This window comes from Budorcas taxicolor, chromosome 4 (genome assembly GCF_023091745.1).
Source record: "Budorcas taxicolor isolate Tak-1 chromosome 4, Takin1.1, whole genome shotgun sequence".
In the NCBI taxonomy this organism is placed as follows: domain Eukaryota; kingdom Metazoa; phylum Chordata; class Mammalia; order Artiodactyla; family Bovidae; genus Budorcas; species Budorcas taxicolor.
This window is the reverse complement of record NC_068913.1, coordinates 50,929,117-50,947,567: the sequence shown is the minus strand read 5'-3', so window position 1 is coordinate 50,947,567 and position 18,451 is coordinate 50,929,117. Positions and strand designations below refer to the sequence as shown.

Below are 18,451 nucleotides of genomic sequence, written 5' to 3'. Positions count from 1 at the left end.
AACTTCCTTCAAGCTCTTATGCTATAGGAATTTTAAAACGTAACTTAATTATCAGTCATGTTGAAAAGCACCTTGGCATACTAAAAGAATTCCTTGCTGAAAGTTGGGAGGCTGAATCCAAATTGTGGCTTATTACTAACTCTTCGTTTGAGCTTTGCAAATCATTTCAGCTCCATGGCTGCCTTATCTGTAAGGCAGGGAGGTGGGACCTGTTGGGTCTGGGAACTGATAAATACCATCTCTCATCCCTGAGAGACAGACACAAGGGGCATGCATCTGGAGAGCATCCTTCTCTACTTTTCACTGGTAAAGGCTGGATTGTAGAACAAGCCACCATGGGCTTACTGACACATCACCCCGCCCAGGCATGGGCAGAGACCAACAACCACAAGCTCTCTTTCTCCCAAACACCTTAATGCACAGAAGGAACTGACCAGAATGCCCAGGACAGGCAGCTGTTAGGACGATAGCATGCACTTGGGGAGAGGTGCCTCTTTAGTGAGGAGTGAATGAGAGTCCAGGTGAGGCCAGGGGTGTAACTCTAATGCAGTGGTCCTGCTGTGGGATCCCCAGACCAGTGGCAGCAGCGTCACCTCCTAAATCAGGAGAGGGAACCCAGCAATCTGTGTTTAAAAGCCCTCCAGGGAATTCTGATTGAAAGTAGTGTTTAAGCCACTGCTCTACTGAAAAGTCCTTCATGTGGAAACATGAGGAATCAGGAATGATGTTCCTAAACAGAGAACATGGTTTCTTAGACTTTTTCTTGTAACCTATGTCTTATCACTGCACTTCATGAGCTTCTCTCTCCTGGAACTGATACAGGTGCTTGGCTGGTTACTACGGAGACCCCATCATTGGGTCAGGAGACCACTGCCGACCTTGTCCTTGCCCAGATGGTCCCGAGAGCGGACGCCAGTTTGCCAGTAGCTGCTATCAAGACCCTGTTTCTTTACAGCTTGCCTGTGTCTGTAATCCTGGATACATTGGTAAGTGAGGTGCAGACTTTCAGAGGAAAAGATGTGTCTTCATGAGGTTAGTGGTTAAGAAAGAAGAAAAGCTGAAGAGTGAGCCAGTTTAATTGCTTGTTTTTTAAAAAATCTTTATTTAAAAGTGAAGGGAATCTGAAATATAAAAGATGTGCTTTTCCTGTTTGGTATGTGGGATAGTCTTGATTCTCATGTCTCTGATAAAAATGTTATAATACAGAGCACAATAACAAGCTCATTTAAAGTCCCTGTAAAGTCTAATGTTCTTAACCAGTTCTGTTCCTAACCAGTGGGAAGATTACTTTATATTTCACTTCTTCCTTTCCTTATCCAACGCCTAGTAGGAGAGTCTCAAAAAGTAAAGTAGCCAAATAGTGGGGAGAATGAAGAAAAGAATACCATGTACGAGTCCCAGACAACAGAATTGATCAAAGCTAGTATTATTTTCGCTGTACTCACATTATCGGCCAGCATTCATGGAGTGTAGCAAGTTGTACATACAGACTCCCTTTATTTCATCCTTGATGCCACTGTTTCAGATACTCCTTATGCTTATACACAGCTCAGCCAATTTGCACTTTTTAGGATTTTTTAAAATTTACTGAAGTATAGTTGATCTACAATGTTCTTTATTTCCACTGTGCAACTAAGTGAGTCAGTTATACATATATTTATCTGTTTTCCTGTTCTTTTCCATGTGGTTTATCCCAGGCTATTGAATATAGTTCCCTGTGCTATACACTAGGAACTTGTTTACTCTTCGAAATCTCTTAAGAAGGGAAATTGGTCGTCACAAAGGGCCCCATTTTTCAGGTTGCTCAGAGAGGAGCCAGAGTTTTTCAATGAATATAATCCTTGGGTAACATCAAGCTAAGCTTTTTGCTGTGAAACCATTATTTCGCTCCTGATCTGTCCATCCCTGTGTAATGAGGAGCTGAGTCCATGTGTCGGAACTCTCCTAACTGTCCCTCCCCGACCATGACTGCAGAGCCAAGGCTGAAGCACCACCACTGCAAAGAGCCTGCTGCCTTTCACGACTGACAGCCCGTTCCCAGAAAGCGTGGCCAGCCTTGGCCCCGTAACTAGCGCCCTGGGGTTGCAGGCACCACCTGGGTGGGCTCTCTGGTTGGCAGGAATGTCGGGGGACCAGATCTTGCAGTCAGCAAGCCAAAGGCCCCATGCTGGTTTTATTGGACAACAGGCTCCAGATGTGACGAGTGTGCCTCAGGCTTCTTTGGCAATCCCTCAGATGTGGGGGGGACATGTCAGCCTTGCCAGTGTCACCACAACATCGACACAGCGGACCCGGAAGCCTGCGACAAGGAGACCGGGAGGTGCCTCAAGTGCCTGTACCACACGGAGGGGGAGCACTGCCAGCTCTGCCGCTTTGGATACTATGGCGACGCGCTCCGCCAGGACTGCCGCAGTAAGATGCACGCGCCCTCTGCCCCATCCTTAGGATGACTTCCACCCTCCTGCTCCTCCTCCCCTAACCTCCTTCTTGGGGGATTTTATTCTTAGGGGATTTATCTCATCTGTGTTAGTCGTTCAATTCATGTCTGACTCTTTGTGACCCCTTGGACTGTAGCCCACCAGGCTCCTCTGTCTATGGAATTCTCCAGGCAAGAATACTGGAATGGGTTTGCCATTCCCTTCTCCAGGGGATCTTCCCGACCTAGGGATCGAACCCATTGTCTCCTGCATTGCAGGCAGATTCTTTACTGACTGAGCTACCAGGGGAGCCCATTATCTCATCAGGTAAAACACTTCTTCAGAAAGAGAAAATTTCATTAGGCACAAGAGAAAGTTAAGGATGATTTTTTTTTTTTAACAGCCGTGTTCCTGGCCCTGAAGTGTTGAGCTGTGGCTCAGCACCTGAGAAGGAACCATAAGCTGTGCCACTGTCCCCATGATAAATGCCATCAATAGAGTGAACTGATTTTTTAAAAATTGAAAACAGTTTTGTTAAAATAAGCACAGTGCATCCTTGCATTGCATAAACGTCTGACATATGCAGGTCGATTTTCTTAGGTAACTAAGCAGCTCAGCTTTCTGAGGCTGGATATGCCTTTGTGCTCACCAGCAGCCAGCGCCACATGCCTCCGACCAGGGTGGCCGGGCAGCCTCTGGACTGGCCCAACAGCAGGCGCAGAGCTCCTCACTGCCCCAGACCTGCACTGCCCTCCACACCAGGCCCGAGGGAGGAAGCCGCAGACACACTCTCCATAGGTCTAGAGTGGATTGATTTTATGTTCTGCCCATGGACTTGTTGATGACTGCATCCTAAATACGCACTTTGGTCTACCCTTTTGTCAGTGATGGATAGAGCCTTCCAGCTTAAGGAAAAGAAAGAAGTAACATCTCTGAAGTATCTCTTTCAGAACTCGTTATTTCTCTCTTATGGCGAGATCAGTCAGCATTTCCTGCTGTGGCTGCACGGCCCCCAGGCCCGTCTTTGTTGATACAAACACGTGCGGAATGTTGAGGAGCAGCAGGACTGGTTTCCTTCAAGCCTTCCTAGTTTAAAGGGCTCTACCTGCCATGGCTCACACAGCCGTGACTGCTGTTTCCTGCCAAGAGTTTGAAATCATTAGGTATCTCTGCTCCCACAGCCTGGTTTTTATTTCCAGTAAAATCCTCAGTCTTACAATGATTCACCAGCCACTTATTAAATCAAGTGTTTTTGAAAGTACATGCCAGCCATTTTGCATGTCTGCCTGGGAAATGTCAGAGCTGTGTGGAACATCATAAGATGAAGAACCACAGGTTTAGAATTTTTTTTTTTAATCCCCTCCATTCCTTTCTCTTCTTGTTTGCATTCCCAGGTTGAAATCTAGAGAGAGAAGCGGTCGTTGTTTGATGTAGCTGACTTCCGCACTATCTGTGTATTTTCTGAGTGGGCCTCTGTAAGTGCATCTGATCAGGTTGTTCTTTTTCAGAGTGTGTCTGCAATTACCTGGGCACGGTGCAAGAGCACTGTAATGGTTCTGATTGCCAGTGCGACAAAACCACCGGGCAGTGCCTCTGCCTCCCTAACGTGATCGGCCAGAACTGTGACCGCTGTGCGCCCAACACCTGGCAACTGGCCAGTGGGACGGGGTGCGACCCCTGCAGCTGCGATGCTGCTCATTCCTTTGGGCCGTCCTGTAATGAGGTGAGGCACTGTCGCCCAGGGCAGCCATCATAGCATAAGGAAAGAGGACTTTGGGTCCACATGACAGCTTTTCGGTGGCTGGGCCCCAGTTAGAGAAAGGCATCCCTCCTTGTGGTTGCAACCTTGTACCAGGACACACAGCTTGGCCCACATAGCACAGACTGGATATCTGCCCTCACTTGCCCCCGTGGGCTGGGACAATGTAAAGTAATGTGCATAGAGTCCCCACTGGATACCACTGGGGCACAGCAGCCTAGGACCCCAGCAGCGGGAGCAGGGGGCGGGCAGCTCACTTTCAAATGGACCGGGGGGCCGGGAGCGGGGTGCATTTTTTCCAATACCTGGCTGCTGAATCAGACTTTTTTTTCTTAGCCACACAGCCTGAAATGGGCCACATCACAATAGCCAACATTGTAGAAAGTTCTCCTATTCCCTGACACACACAGAATGGTGTGTCACACACAGTCACAAGTGGTCCAGGCTTGTGAGTGACGTATGAGGATATGAGTGAGGAAACATGTCCACAAAAGGGAACATGCTCTGGGCCTTCCCAGCCCCACTTGCAGAGGAGCGGTTAGGAGATGCCAGCCTGGGGCCCTTAGCACCCGCGATCGGGGTGAGGTTCCCTGTTCTTGGTCAGGTCGGGTGCAAGGTCTTCTCAGGCAGGCCGTTAGGTCTCCTGGCCTTGCAGCTGATCTGACAGCTGATCTGTCTTTGGCCTCAGTTCACAGGGCAGTGCCACTGCATGCCTGGCTTCGGAGGCCGCACCTGCAGCGAGTGCCAGGAGCTCTTCTGGGGGGACCCCAGCGTGGAGTGCCGAGGTGAGCGTGGGCGCCAAACTCGCGCGCAGATGGGCCAGGTGTCTGTGGGAGCTTTCTGTCCGGTACTGCACTAATGAACTTGTCTATAAGAACTAGGCTGGATTACAAAAGAAGTGCATGCTCATTGTCTGACAACCACAAACCCCGGAACCTGTCTAGCCCTGGAGACATGGAGGTGGTAAAAGCGGACCTGCTGACGGCTGGCTTCGCTCCCCAGGGCGGAGGTTTGTCTGCCTCAGCACGGACAAGCATACACACACACCCCAGACACACAGAATGGCTTTAGTTTTTACTATTTTTTAAATTGAAGCATAGTTGATTTCCTTGGTGACTTAGACGGTAAAGCGTCTGCCTGCAATGCAGGAGACCCAGGTTCCATCCCTGGTTCGGGAGCATCCCCTAGAGCAGGGCATGGGAACCTACTCCAGTATACTTGCCTAGAGAATCCCTTGGATAGAGGAGCCTGGTAGTTGTTTGATGTAGCTGACTTTCACAACCATGGGGTTGCAAAGAGTCAGACAAAGAGCCATGAACACATAGTTGATTGACAATATTTCAGATGTACATCATAGTGAGTCAGTTATATATATGTATTTCCCAGATTCTTCTCCCTTAGATGTTATTACAAGATACTGAATATAGTTCTGTGCTGCACATAGGTCTTGGTCGTTTTTCTATTTCACATGTAGTGGTGCGTATGTGTTAATCCCAACCTCATAATTTATCCCTTCCCCACCACCTTTCCCTTTCATAACCATAAGCTTCTTTTCTGTGTCTGCAGGTCTTTTTCTGTTCAGTAAATACATTCATCTGTACTGTTTTTTAGATTCCACTCGTAAGTGATCCGTAGAGCCTTTGCCTTTCTCTGACTTGGTATGATCATCTCTGGGTCTGTCCATGTTGCTGCATATGGCATTATTTCATTCTGTTTTATGACTGAGTAATCAGAATGGCTTTTTAAAATGCTTTTAAACAAAATGAGCTCATACTCAGCATCAAGTCCTGCACACTGATTCCCCCCGAACAGTATTTTGGGGTAACCTTCCTTGTCGGCACAAGCAGAGCTAAATGTTCTGGTAAGATGGTTTGACCCCAGTGAAACAAGCAGATGGTGCTGACAGTTACAGCCCTCGACTGTCACTCCCCACCAGCGGGAGCTCGGAGGGCAACATCCTAGAACCCTTGTGTGCAACACAGGGGCAGGTGACAGGACCACCACATGTGTCAAATGTGACGAAAACCCACATTCTCCCTTAGGCTTGTGACTAGGACTTTGAGGGAAAGCTTAATGTTTTCTTAAGAACCAGATACTGCTACAGTCATGTGAATCAGAAGGATTGCTTAATTTTTATGCTGTTGCAATATTTTACCTGCCAGGTTATTTTTCCGATCTTAAACTAAAAGCATTCTTGGAGAAGATTTTAGTAGACTGTTCCTATACTGTTTTCCTCGTCTTACTTTCCTACTTGGGTTTTCTTCCTTATGTTTTAAGTTTATAACTATGGATAAATATCTTCTGTACTTTCTTATTTGCTCTTTGATATATTTTCTTCATTATATGTATGAAATTCTGGGTCCCTGTTGGACACTACATTTTTTTAAAAATCTCTTTTTTAGACTGAACTGTAGTGAGAAATAATATAGATTTTCAGGTTAGCAGTTCATTCAGAATCTTCTGTTGAAAGTCACAAATCTAGAAACTGCACGTTGTTTCAGAGTCAGCTCGTATGCTCCTTAACAGTCCAAAGACTCAAGCAGTAGACATGGCCGGAACCAATGGCCTGTGATTTGTTTCTTTCATTCGCTATGTAGCCAGAAGGGTCTGCGCCAACATCTTAGATGAGATGACTGTTTGCTCCACAGAGGAGATGATGAGGGCTATGTAGAAGAGTTGACTCATTGGAAAAGACTGATGCTGGGAGGGATTGGAGGCAGGAGGAGAAGGGAACAACAGAGGATGAAATAGCTGAATGGCATCACTGACTTGATGGACATGAATCTGAGTGAACTCCGGGAGTTGGTGATGGACAGGGAGGCCTGGCGTGCTGCGATTCATGGGGTCACAAAGAGTCGGACACGACTGAGCAACTGAACTGAACTGAACTGATGTAGATATACATCATTCTTCAGTCCCCAACGTTGGTTCTTAATGGGACCTGATTTTCTCACTTCCTTTAGAAGGTCCATAGCATTCAGTGGACCACTTGCTGTAGGAGGTCCCTTGCAAGTAAAATCCTACTTAAAATCTGGTTTCTTCAGGACTCTCACCACTATTTTATTAAATTTCTCAATCTTATACTGCCCCAGGGGCTTGATTTTCTCCAGATAATGGTTCTATCATGCTTATAGCCTGATTCTGTCAGCATGTGTCATTGGCAAAATAGCTTTTGACTGCCAAAGCTTTCTGACCTTTTGCTCCATCTAAGCTTTGTTAGCATGAAAAGCCTGTTTCCCAGAGTCAGAGTCAATCAGAGAATTGTTCACTTAACACTCAGAACTTTACCCCTTACCCTTTTATCTTTAAACCTTCACCTCTAAATCTGCCAGAGAAATTGTGGCTTATAAGCACAGTATCAGCTTGTTTAGGTCAAAAGTGAGATCATGTTTTAGAAATTTTGCAAGGAGAGAAATCCATGGCACTGATGTTCGCCAACTTCTTTTGTTTGTTTTACGCAGAGGAAAGGTCAGCCTGTTACATAAGAAACTGTGGAGACCCAAATGCTTTTGACACCCCATGAAGAAAGTTCATAACTGACAAGGCACCTAGGAAGGGCAAGAATTGACTGCAGCCAGCAGTGGGGGAGTCCTGGCCAGCCACAGGCCCTGTGCACACAGGATAGCCATTGGAGCAAGACCAGAATAATCTGATGAGGGCAGGGACAAGAATGCAGGAGCAGATCAAGTTCAGGAACACAGTCACCAGTAGAAATGGGAGGGCAAGAAATTGAAGGGACAGGGTCCAGCAACCAGTAGGAATTGTTATCTGAAATTAGATTGAACTGTGGGGAATAAAAATGTGAACAGTCTTCTCAAATTAAGTCACTCACTGCCCAGGAGTGAATTTCAACTCTTTTGGTTGAACAAGGCACGAGTTCAGACTTTCTGGAGCCACCTCACTAACAATATGCTTATAGAAAGACTTAAAGTCATAGCTAAGTATTCTCCTTATGGAAAAAAATGGAGTTATGTCAAAGACAAACGAGCTGAGCCTCCAGCTCATGAATTGTTGAATGTTCCCATTGTCCAGGCGGGTTGGGGCTCTTGGCCGACAGTGCTGAGTCTGAACAAGCCCATCACTGTGCTGGATGGAGAGGAGCTCGCCCACCCAGTCCTGAACGTGCCCGAGAAAAACCTCTGCCCAGAGCTCTGCCCCATGCCCTGAGGAGTCAAAGGGTCACAGGAGGAATCTTCTGTTGACTGGCAGACCACAGAGGCAAGGCCTCTGGCTCTTGGGAAAGGCCAGGCTGATTGGAAATAGGGGCCATAGGTGAGAGGCTCTGGCTGTTTTTTCATCTTGCTTGTTTCTCATTTCCAGTAGTTTTGGTAGAAAATCGAAGTACATTTTTGTTCAGACATAATTTGTTTTTTTTAATGCTTGTCATCTTTTCTCAGGCTGGGATTCCTTTATAATCACCCACCTTTTTGCTTTATTTCCAGGGTGGCTCAGGAAGTCAGATTTAATTTGACTAGAGAATTGCAGATATCTTTGTTAGTTGAGGGAAGGCTTGTCCATAGCCATGTACCAGATCCAGCTCACAGCCCCCTTCAGTGAAGTTTGACTGGAGCACAGTCATGCCCCAGTGTGTCCATATTGTCTGGGCTCCCTTTCTGCTGCAGTGCCAGTGTTGAGGAGTTGTGATGGAGCCTTTTATAGAAAACACTTACCAACTCCTGGGCCAGACAGCCAGCTCATTTCTGCAGGTGAATCCTATTCATTCTCCAACTTCCGTTTCAAAACTTTGGAAACTTCCGTTTAAAATCATACTACTGAGGCAAAAACATAAAAAACAAAAAACATGTGGGACTGGAGGAGGTTAGAGAATTTACAGAAAAAGAAAATCACATTTCAGAGATTAGAAAGGACTGAAGTTTCCCTTCGAGTAAGATAGAAATGCCGAAGTAAAGTAAGAATTAACCTTTGGCGTGAGAGCACATCCCTGGGGATCTATTGAGGTAGGTTCATGACAAAAATGAGTAAACCCTGTCCTCTGATGTGAGGAGAGCACTCTTGGTCCCCAGGCAGCTTCAAGTTTCAAAAGGAAAGGTGCGAGGACCAACACAAGCCTGAGTGAGTGCCCAGTGGGGAGTGGACACTGCAGAGGAGAGCCGCTCCCTGATCAGGGCCCCTTGCAGGCTCTGGGGGGAAACAGCACGTGAAGCGGCAGGACGGCAGGAAACGAGAGGTGTGAACTCTCAGGCGTCGGGGGGGAAGCCAGGTAGGGACTGCAGTCCCTCGCAGGTGTCATGGAAACTGTCTTCATGGAGAGACAGAGGAGATTGAGTGTCGTCAGATGGTGGAAAGCCCTTGAGGATGGACTTTCTTCAGTGGGCAGAGGAGGTCTGCAGACAAGAAGGATATGAAGGAAGCAGAAAAGGACACGTGCTAAGAAGGAGGCATGTAGGCTATTTTCCATTCTGCTGTTTCCTTGCTGACATTTTCCTCCGGATCTCAGAGTCTGTAAAATGGGTACACTATTTTTCATCTACCTACCTCTTAGACATCATCCTTTATTAATTTTTTAGTTGAGGTATCATTGCTGTACAATAGTATATAAGTTACAGGTGTCCAGTATAGTGATGAACAACTTTTAAAGGTTATACTCCATTTATAGCTTTTGTTTTAATAGTGGCTGTATTCCCTCTGTTGTACAATATATCCTTGTAGCTTGTTTCATGTACTTATTTATTTTGCTGCGTCGGGTCTCAGTGGTGGCAGGCTTTGTCACTGTGGCATGTGGGCCCTCCAGCTGTGTCATGGCCTCTGGTTGCTCAGGCTCTGTAGTTGTGGCGCGTGGGTTCCAGAGTGCTCCAGCTCAGTAGGTGTAACACACAGGCTCTGTTGCCCTGCAGCATATGGAAACTTAGTTCCCCAACCAGGGATTGAACCCATGTCCCCTGCATTGCAAGGTGGATTCTTAACCACTGGACCACCAGGGAATCCCTCCTTGTAGCTTATTTTATACTTAATAGTTTGTACTTCTTGTTTTAAATGAGGAGAAAACTTGGTAAAAATAGAGATGACCCACTGCCCACATAACCAAGAATATATTTATATAGGAAGGTGGAATTCTCATGGCTCATTAAAATGATGACAGTCTCATTTTTAGAATGCTGTTCTTCATCTTCATGATTTGTTCATCTTAAAAATCAGGCAACAGCTTTCACTATATATATTCCTTTCCAAGAGAAAGTTTTTGGTCCTTTACCTAATGAGGCCATTCTTTAAAGCCACATGAAGGTCTCCTGGACTCCTGCCCCTTCCTCTGAAGAGAGGAGAAAACACATTGGCCCTGTCGGAGACAACCAGTACAATTACTTGATAGATTTTCCCAGTCCCAGTGAATGTGAGGTTGGAGAGTCTCCTTCACAGCTTTACTGTCTGTAAAGTTTTAAACTGTCAGGTGAGAACCAACCTTTCTGCTTCAGCAGAAAGGAAAATACTCTTAGGGGGTATTTTTTACAAGGTCATAAGTTTGGGCCTTTTAGTACTTGCCTCCAAGGTGACCCCATCAGAGAAGCAGATCTGGAAGCTTAATAAAAGAAGGAAGCACATGTCCACTGGTGCTTTAACAGTTTACCAGCTTCAGTTTGAAATGAAAACCTGATGCGTTTTTAGGTAGTCAGACTTTTTCAGTGATGAAACTGCAATCCAGCCATCTATGAAATTTGACTCTGCTTTTCAAATGGAGGAAAGGAATGTGGTCGGCAAACGGGTCCTGGTCTCTGGAGGTGCCAGAGCTCTGCCCACCCTCTGGGACACTGGTCTTGAGGGGCAGGGTCCAGAGATCAGCTGGGATGAGAATTAGGTAGATTTTGGGAAAAGAACATGACCGCTTTTTTCACATTATGTAATCATTTGCCAAATATGCCTTCCATTGCTAACCTTTCTGTTGAAGTGACTTGTTGGAGGGCACAGTTCTAGGCTTTCTGCTGTTGTCTCATTAGCAATATGCTTCTGGAAAGACTTAGCTTTTGGAAAGTCATAGCTAGGTATTCTCCTTATGAGAAAACAGTAGCTGTGTGAAAGACAGGGAAAGTCTTAATGAGAGGCCACTTGCCTTTTAAATCCCACAGTTTGGGACCAATATTTTCCCCCTCAAAGAGGCTATGACAGAATGAGAGCAAGACATGCCTATTCCAATGACATAAATGAACAATTGTTAGAGAAATTAAAAATAAGCTCAATATATGCACACATCCCTTGCCCCCAGCATGAATTTGGTGAAAACCTCTTTCGGACTATACCTTTGCATTATCTTTGGGAAAGAAAGATTTTCTAAGCAAACTGAAAGCCTTTGTGCCATCTGGCTCTGTTTTCCCCAGCCTAAGCACAACAGTAAAGCAGGGCAGATCTGGGGCTTCCCTCGTGGTCCAGTGGTTAAGATTCTCTGCTTCCAGTGCAGGGGCCATGGGTTCAATGCCTGGTCAGGGAACTAAGATCCTACATCCTATAGTGCGGCCAAAAAAAAAAAAAGTAGGACAAATCTGCTGGGCCATGTGAGGCCCAACACAGGGCTCCCCACTGGGGCCTGCAGGACAGTAGCAGCTGACAGCCTCATTCATTTCAAATGGCATCACAAAGGCCCTCTACTTACACAAGTCCTTAGGTGCATTCATCAGCTTACATTGGTGAACTTGAAGGTCATGATTGCTCCACTCCCCCCCCCCACCCCCCCACGACACACACACATACACGTAACAGGCAAAAGGAAGGTGAACAGCTGGGAAGATAACATGGTCAGTACTTCTTAAAATGGGGTGTAGTGACCCTCAATATCAGCATCTCCTGGCAACTACTAGAAATATAAATTCTCAGGCCCCACTGATTTCAGATCTGTGGGGAGAAATAGAGGGAATGTGTTAAATGAGCCCTGTACATGATTCTGATGCCTGCTGGAGTTTGAGAGGCTAGGACTTAGATGACCTAGGTAACTTACAGCTTTCTGGAAAATGGCTAAATTCTATGAGATGATATGGAAATCTGTTCCTGAAGGATAAACAACATAGAGCTTCAGATACAAGCATTAGCTGAGTTCTTCCCAGTCTCTTTGATTGTAGAAACTGCAGGAGGCAGTGGTTTTCCCAAGTCTTTCCCTTTCTTTTTCTTGGGGTGGGGGGGGGTGGGGTTCATTAGGTATTCCACTAGAAAAGGATCCCACAGTATAAAGAGTTTGGGATATGACTGGGTTAAAAAAAAAAATGTGGAACAAGGTTTTTAATGCAGAACTCTTCTGAGTTTTTAACATGCTATTTGTTTTGAATTTTCAAAAGGAGAACGTAGAATTTCCCAAAGCTACTTGATCACAGAACTCTCATTTCATCCTGAAAGCAATCCTAAGAGTGGCTGGGTATAGTCATTATCCCTTGCTGCTGCTGCTGCTAAGTCGCTTCAGTCGTGTCCGACTCTGTGCGACCCCATAGACGGCAGCCCACCAGGCTCCCCCAACTCTGGGATTCTCCAGGCAAGAACGCTGGAAAGGGTTGCCATTTCCTTCTCCAGTGCAGGAAAGTGAAAAGTGAAAACGAAGTCGCTCAGTCGTGTCTGACTTTTAAGCGACCCCATGGACTGCAGCCTACCAGGCTTCTCTGTCCATGGGATTTTCCAGGCAAGAGTACTGGAGTGGGCATTATCCCTTATAGACGTGGAAAGCTTGACTCAGTTTTTGTCCCACCTAGGTTCAAGTAGCTGGGTGTGGCGAAGGCAGGATTCACCAGCAGGCAGCCTGAGTTTTTATTACAACACTGTTCTACTCAAACTTGGTGCTTGAGATCGTGGATTGTAGTTGGCAAACAGAGGCCAGGGAAAGCTAAAGCAACAATACAAAGCAGGGTGTGAGGAGAGTCAGGTGAATGGTCCAGCCCACACACACACAGCTTTGTGGCTTTGGAAAGTGGAGTATTTTGTTTTCAGGACCATCCATGAAACTGTTTCTGGAAAATGTTTCATTGGAAAGTCTTATGGAGACAATACTATTGACTCAGGAAGGATTTTTTCATTTTTAATTGAAATATAGTTGATTTTCCAATGTTGTATTAGTTTCAGGTGTACAGCACAGTGATTCAGTTACATGTATATTTTCAGTTATATGTATATTTCCTACTATGCATTATTACAAAATATTGTATAGTTCCCCATACTATATAGTAGGTCCTTGTTGGTTATTTATTTTATATATAGTAGTGCTGCAGTGAATACCGTTGTGCTTTGCCACAATTAACATTGAGTCCTAGGAAGATTATTTTGTTTTATAGGGGGTGTGTTGATGTCTCTTGTGTGCCTGTATCAAAAGTGAGGGTAGAGCCTCATTTGGCAAAGACAGTTGAATTCCAGTTTGAGAGTTAACCCTGTGCACAGAGCTGAGAATGGGAAGATGGTTAAAGGTGTACCTCTGCCCTCGGAGTCCACAGTCTACTTAGGGAAATAGGATCTTTGTTTTTCTTTTTATCCCCACGTTTTCCCAGAAGGGGTTTAAGGCCAGGGATAAGGGGTGTGTGTGTGTGTGCATGCTCAGTTGTGTCCAATTCTTTGCAACCCATTGACTGAGGTCCACCAGGCTCCTCTGTCCATGGTATTTTCCAGGCAAGAATACTGGAGCAGGTTGCCATTTCCTTCTCCAGGGGATCTTCACGACCCATGGATCAAACCCGAGTCTCTTACGTTTCCTGCATTAGCAGACAGTTTCTTTATCCGTAGTGCCACCTGCAGGCCTTTTGTTATTCAAGCACTGAACAAATAAAAACGTCAAGTGTTGATAGAAAACCAAGGTAGTCAACCAAGCTTTGGGACTCTGAGCCGGGGTTCAATGGCACAGGCATCGTGGTAAGTAATCTCAGCCACAGTCCACTGACCAAGAACACAGATTTCCCCCTTGCACCATTTGGTTCTGCCTCAGATGCCAACCCTGCTGGGCCAGTGAGATGCTGGGACTGAATGGCTCCTGAGGCCTTTGCACTTCAGATGTTTTATGAGCCTGTGCTCTCAGTGCTGGGGGTGGTTATCACAATGGCAGGCACCCACAAGCTAGATGATTCTTAATTGAAAGCCTTTTAACCAGACAGAATTCCTGAGACTTCTCATTTAGTTTTCTCTTTATCAACCTTATTGCATTTCATCAACCATTCACTGTTCTGTGACCAGGTGGAGGGATGGTTGCTTGCTCCTCACTGCTCTATCTTAGGCCGGAGGCCTCACATCTTCAGGGTGTCACCTGACAGACCCTGTCCTGTCCTGACAGGATCTACAGACAGGTCAAAGAAAGGGGAGCAGAGGCAAGACAGAGCTTAAAGGCACAGACCTGGAGCTGCAAAGTGCTGAGTTAGACTCCTGGCTTGGCTGCTTCCTTGCTGCAAGACTTGGCAGTCACGTAATCTCTCTAGACCTCAGTTTTCACATCTATAAAACTGATGATTGTAATACTTGGATCCCATAGGGTTATTGTGAGGATTAAGTGAGACAGTGCCTATAAACCAGTTGTACAGAGGCAGGTACAATGACGCACAATGGTGTTCACTTAAAGAAACATTTATTATCACTATAATTGTTAAGCAGCCGTTAGCCAGGGTTGAGGTACCGCATGTTGTGGGGGGAGCGGCTGTAGTCTCTGTGAGGGTCATTGGTGAACTGTCGTAGGCCATTTACAGACCTTCCTGTTGTAACAGTGGCTGAGGGTTCTAACTGCCTAGTGGCTCAGCCAGCATTGCTGTCTCCCTTCTAGCCTGTGACTGCGACCCCAGGGGCATCGAGACGCCGCAGTGTGACCAGTCCACTGGCCAGTGTGTGTGTGTGGAGGGTGTGGAGGGTCCACGCTGTGACCAGTGCACCCGGGGCTACTCGGGCGTCTTCCCCGACTGCACACCCTGCCACCAGTGCTTTGCTCTTTGGGACGTGATCATCGCTGAGTTGACCAACAGGACCCAGAAGTTCCTGGAGAAAGCCAAGGCCTTGAAGATCAGTGGTGTGATTGGGCCTTACCGGGAGACTGTGGACTCGGTGGAGAAGAAAGTCAACGAGATCAGAGACATCCTGGCCCAGAGCCCAGCTGCCGAGCCACTGAAGAACATCGGGAATCTCTTTGAGGAGGCCGAGTAAGTAGCTGATGAGCCCGAGTAACAGCTCACAGAGTTGCTCCAGCTTGGTGAATCAACAGCGCGGCGCTTCCATCAGGAGGGCTGGTCAGTGCTGTGAGGGAGAATAGAGGCTGGGCATTCAGTTTCTGGCAGTCACTGCTCTGGGCTTGGGGGCGAGTGGACCCAGAGTTGCGGGGACTGCCCTGCAGAATGTGTGCATGTTATATTCAGCACTTCTCTCTGCAAACAGTAATTCTTGGGCACCAGAAGGTCTGGATCCAGAGACAAAGGATATATAACAGTCACAACTGGGTTGCTTGGCTAGGCTTGTGAACTAAAATGACTCACGCTTCCAGGCTTCCCTTCTCGCCTGCCGTGGTGGGGAGGATACTCTTTTACTTTTCCCTTACAGAGTAACAAAAGGATTGATCTATGAAATGGTAATGTAATTGCAGAAAACATTATAAATATAAGTTGTTGTCATATGTTTTGCTACTTACAGGGAAATTCCATTACCACAAGTAAGACTCCTATTTCTAGGTTATTTCTACTGCTCAGCTATTGGTCGACTAGAGCCACCCTTCATTCGTCCAATTTTAACAGATTTCCTATGATGAAAATTCCTCTTCTTAGTCTTTGTCTGGGTAATCATATCTCTTGATTGGAGAGTGTGTATTTTGCCAGTGAAAGCAGAGAGAATTGAGCTGAGTGACGCTGAACTTTTATGAGATTATTTTTCTCCCATTTCTCCCAGTTATCTTTCCTGTTCTCAAACATTCCAACTCCCTTTGCCAGAAAGGACCCCCAAAACAGCCAAATAAGATCTAGGCTAAAGGACAAAACAGGAAAGGATATGGAGCATTGTGCTTCTCCAAACGCTATTGAGTTTTTATTATAGACTCCCCATTTGCCAGGAGCAGGGGGGTGGTGTCATGGCTAAATCCTATACATTCAGGCAGTAGTACATCATGCCAGAACTACAGGAGCAATTTTGTGTGATGAGACTTTAATCAGCATCTCTAAGAAGTCAGATGAACTTTTCATTCATCTCCATACTGTGTATGAGAAGCAGGAAACTAACAGCTGACATCAGCTCAAGTACCTTGTAGGAGGTCCTTCCTACAACTTCTAGATTTAAAGTAACTGGTCCCTTGACTTCAAGCCTCAGATCTTGTGCCCAAGATCATGTGGTTGATCAGGGTGTTAGGAGATGTCTGATGTGAGGCGATAATGCATTTAATGAGGAATTTTACCTCATTAAAAAAAGACCACAGTACAGCTCAGCCTTCTTACATGTAGCGATAACAAGCCTTAAAAGGCCCTGGTCTGAATGCAACCCCACTTAAGAAATGATTGCTTGGACTTGGTATCATGCACCTTAAGGGGGAACAAAAAACTCTGGTATCCTTCGGGAGCCTGCCAGAAGAGCGATTACATTCCACCAACAACTCTGATTCTACCTTCACTCTGCATCTAATCACACAGAGTGTAATCATCTCAGGAAAACTAATTTCATTTATCTATTTTCAACACAGTATCCAAGGATGCATGTTTTAGGATCCCGAGTGGCATTACTTAAAAATCTACAATGTAAGGTTTTTTTTTAAATTAATTACAACATTGTATGAGACCTGAGGAGAAATAAAAGCCTTCTGGGAATCAACAGATTAATAAAAGCAAAGCACTGGAAAAAAAGAAACTGGCCTCAGGTCAGGAAAAAAAGCCATTAGGTTTACAAAATGTAATTTAACCCACAAATCCTTTTAAGCACTTTTCCTTTGAGTTGGGTCATGGTATTATCTCAGCCTTCAGTATCATTTTTCGAATGGCCCCCAACCTTTCAGCATCTCTACATTTTCCCAGTTTTTTAATATGATTATATCCCTGAGAAGACAATTACACTCCATTAGGTGATACCCAGAGCTGAGGTCTTCGTGATTTGTACTTTCTTTGTGATATGTACACATATGCACACTGTATATGCGAGTAATTTACAAATAGATGCCTAAAGTACAGCTTTGGAGACAGGAAGATACAGAACAAAGGCAGTTGGGTTTGCATTCCAAATAAAATATTGTCCAAATAAAATAAAATAATATGATAAATGGTTATCATATTCCATCCTCAGTGATGCTGCTTGCTTTCTCAGGAAGAATGAAAGGGTTGCTTTGTTGGTGGAAGGTGGCTCCTTTGATGGGACTTTGTCTGAAGGGGGGTGTGCATGAAAAGCTTCTTTGCCTTGTTTCCACTGTCTTCCTGATGGCCATGGGGCTTTCTTTCTGCATGTCCTATCTTGAAGGAGATCCCCGAGGTTCAGATAGGAGTGTTTTTGGCAGGTGGCTGGGAGCCATAATTCTACACGGGAGTCACTTATGTCTTTTGAGTTTGTGGAATTGTATGGGCTTGCAGCTGCTTATGTTACAGAGTAGGACGCACGCTCTGGATCTGTGCTCATGTTACATCAGATATTCAGAATCCTTCAAATAGCCCATCTGTCACAACACAGCTGAGTGGAACTGCTGTGTTTTCCTTCAAAGCGTTGAAGAAAGAAAAATCATTCGATTTAATGTAATCTCTTAATGATAAGATTAAAACCAGTACTTGAAGATGAACTGTTACAAACTACTGAATTGGTTTGAAATTACAGAGTAATGGATACAGTATTAGTGGAAAATGTAAAAATGAGACTTCACATTTTCCCTTGAGTTTCTTGCCCTTAAGTTCATTTACCCTTCTCTTTACAGGAAACTAACTAAAGATGTCACAGAAAAGATGGCACAAGTGGAAGTGGATTTGTCTGACACAGCTATGCAAAACAACAGCACAGCCAGACAACTAGACACGCTACAGGCAGAAGCAGAAAGTCTAGATAACACAGTGAAAGAGCTTGCTGAACAGTTGGAATTTATCAAAAATTCAGATATTCGGGGTGAGCATTTTTTTTAATGCAAATACTTAATCCTGGACAATGGATTTTACTCTGTCTAACCTTTTAATGGAGCACTTTCAGAAGAAAAGTAAGTGCTCTGTAATAAATTTTAAAGCTTTTCCTCATTGAGTCTCTGGCACAAAGGAGGATTAAAGTCTTCATTTTATCAATGCGGGATGTGGGGCACAGAAGGGATTGCATGGAGTGGGCAGTGGTCTTTGTGTTAGAATGGCATCCCATTTAGTGGTTTACCTCCTTCATATGACTTGAAAAG

The 18,451-nt window shown here is 45.4% G+C and overlaps 1 protein-coding gene across 1 annotated transcript in view; it reads left to right on the top strand.

The window, feature by feature from the left end:
• Nucleotides 1-18,451, top strand: part of LAMB1 (laminin subunit beta 1) — a 76,055-nt gene that overhangs the window by 45,142 nt on the left and 12,462 nt on the right. Inside the window, exons 20-25 of the mRNA XM_052638472.1 lie at nucleotides 823-986; nucleotides 2,188-2,412; nucleotides 3,926-4,140; nucleotides 4,865-4,961; nucleotides 14,897-15,266; nucleotides 17,993-18,177. Of these exons, the coding sequence (XP_052494432.1) occupies nucleotides 823-986; nucleotides 2,188-2,412; nucleotides 3,926-4,140; nucleotides 4,865-4,961; nucleotides 14,897-15,266; nucleotides 17,993-18,177 (1,256 nt within the window). The remainder of the gene's footprint in view (nucleotides 1-822; nucleotides 987-2,187; nucleotides 2,413-3,925; nucleotides 4,141-4,864; nucleotides 4,962-14,896; nucleotides 15,267-17,992; nucleotides 18,178-18,451) is intronic.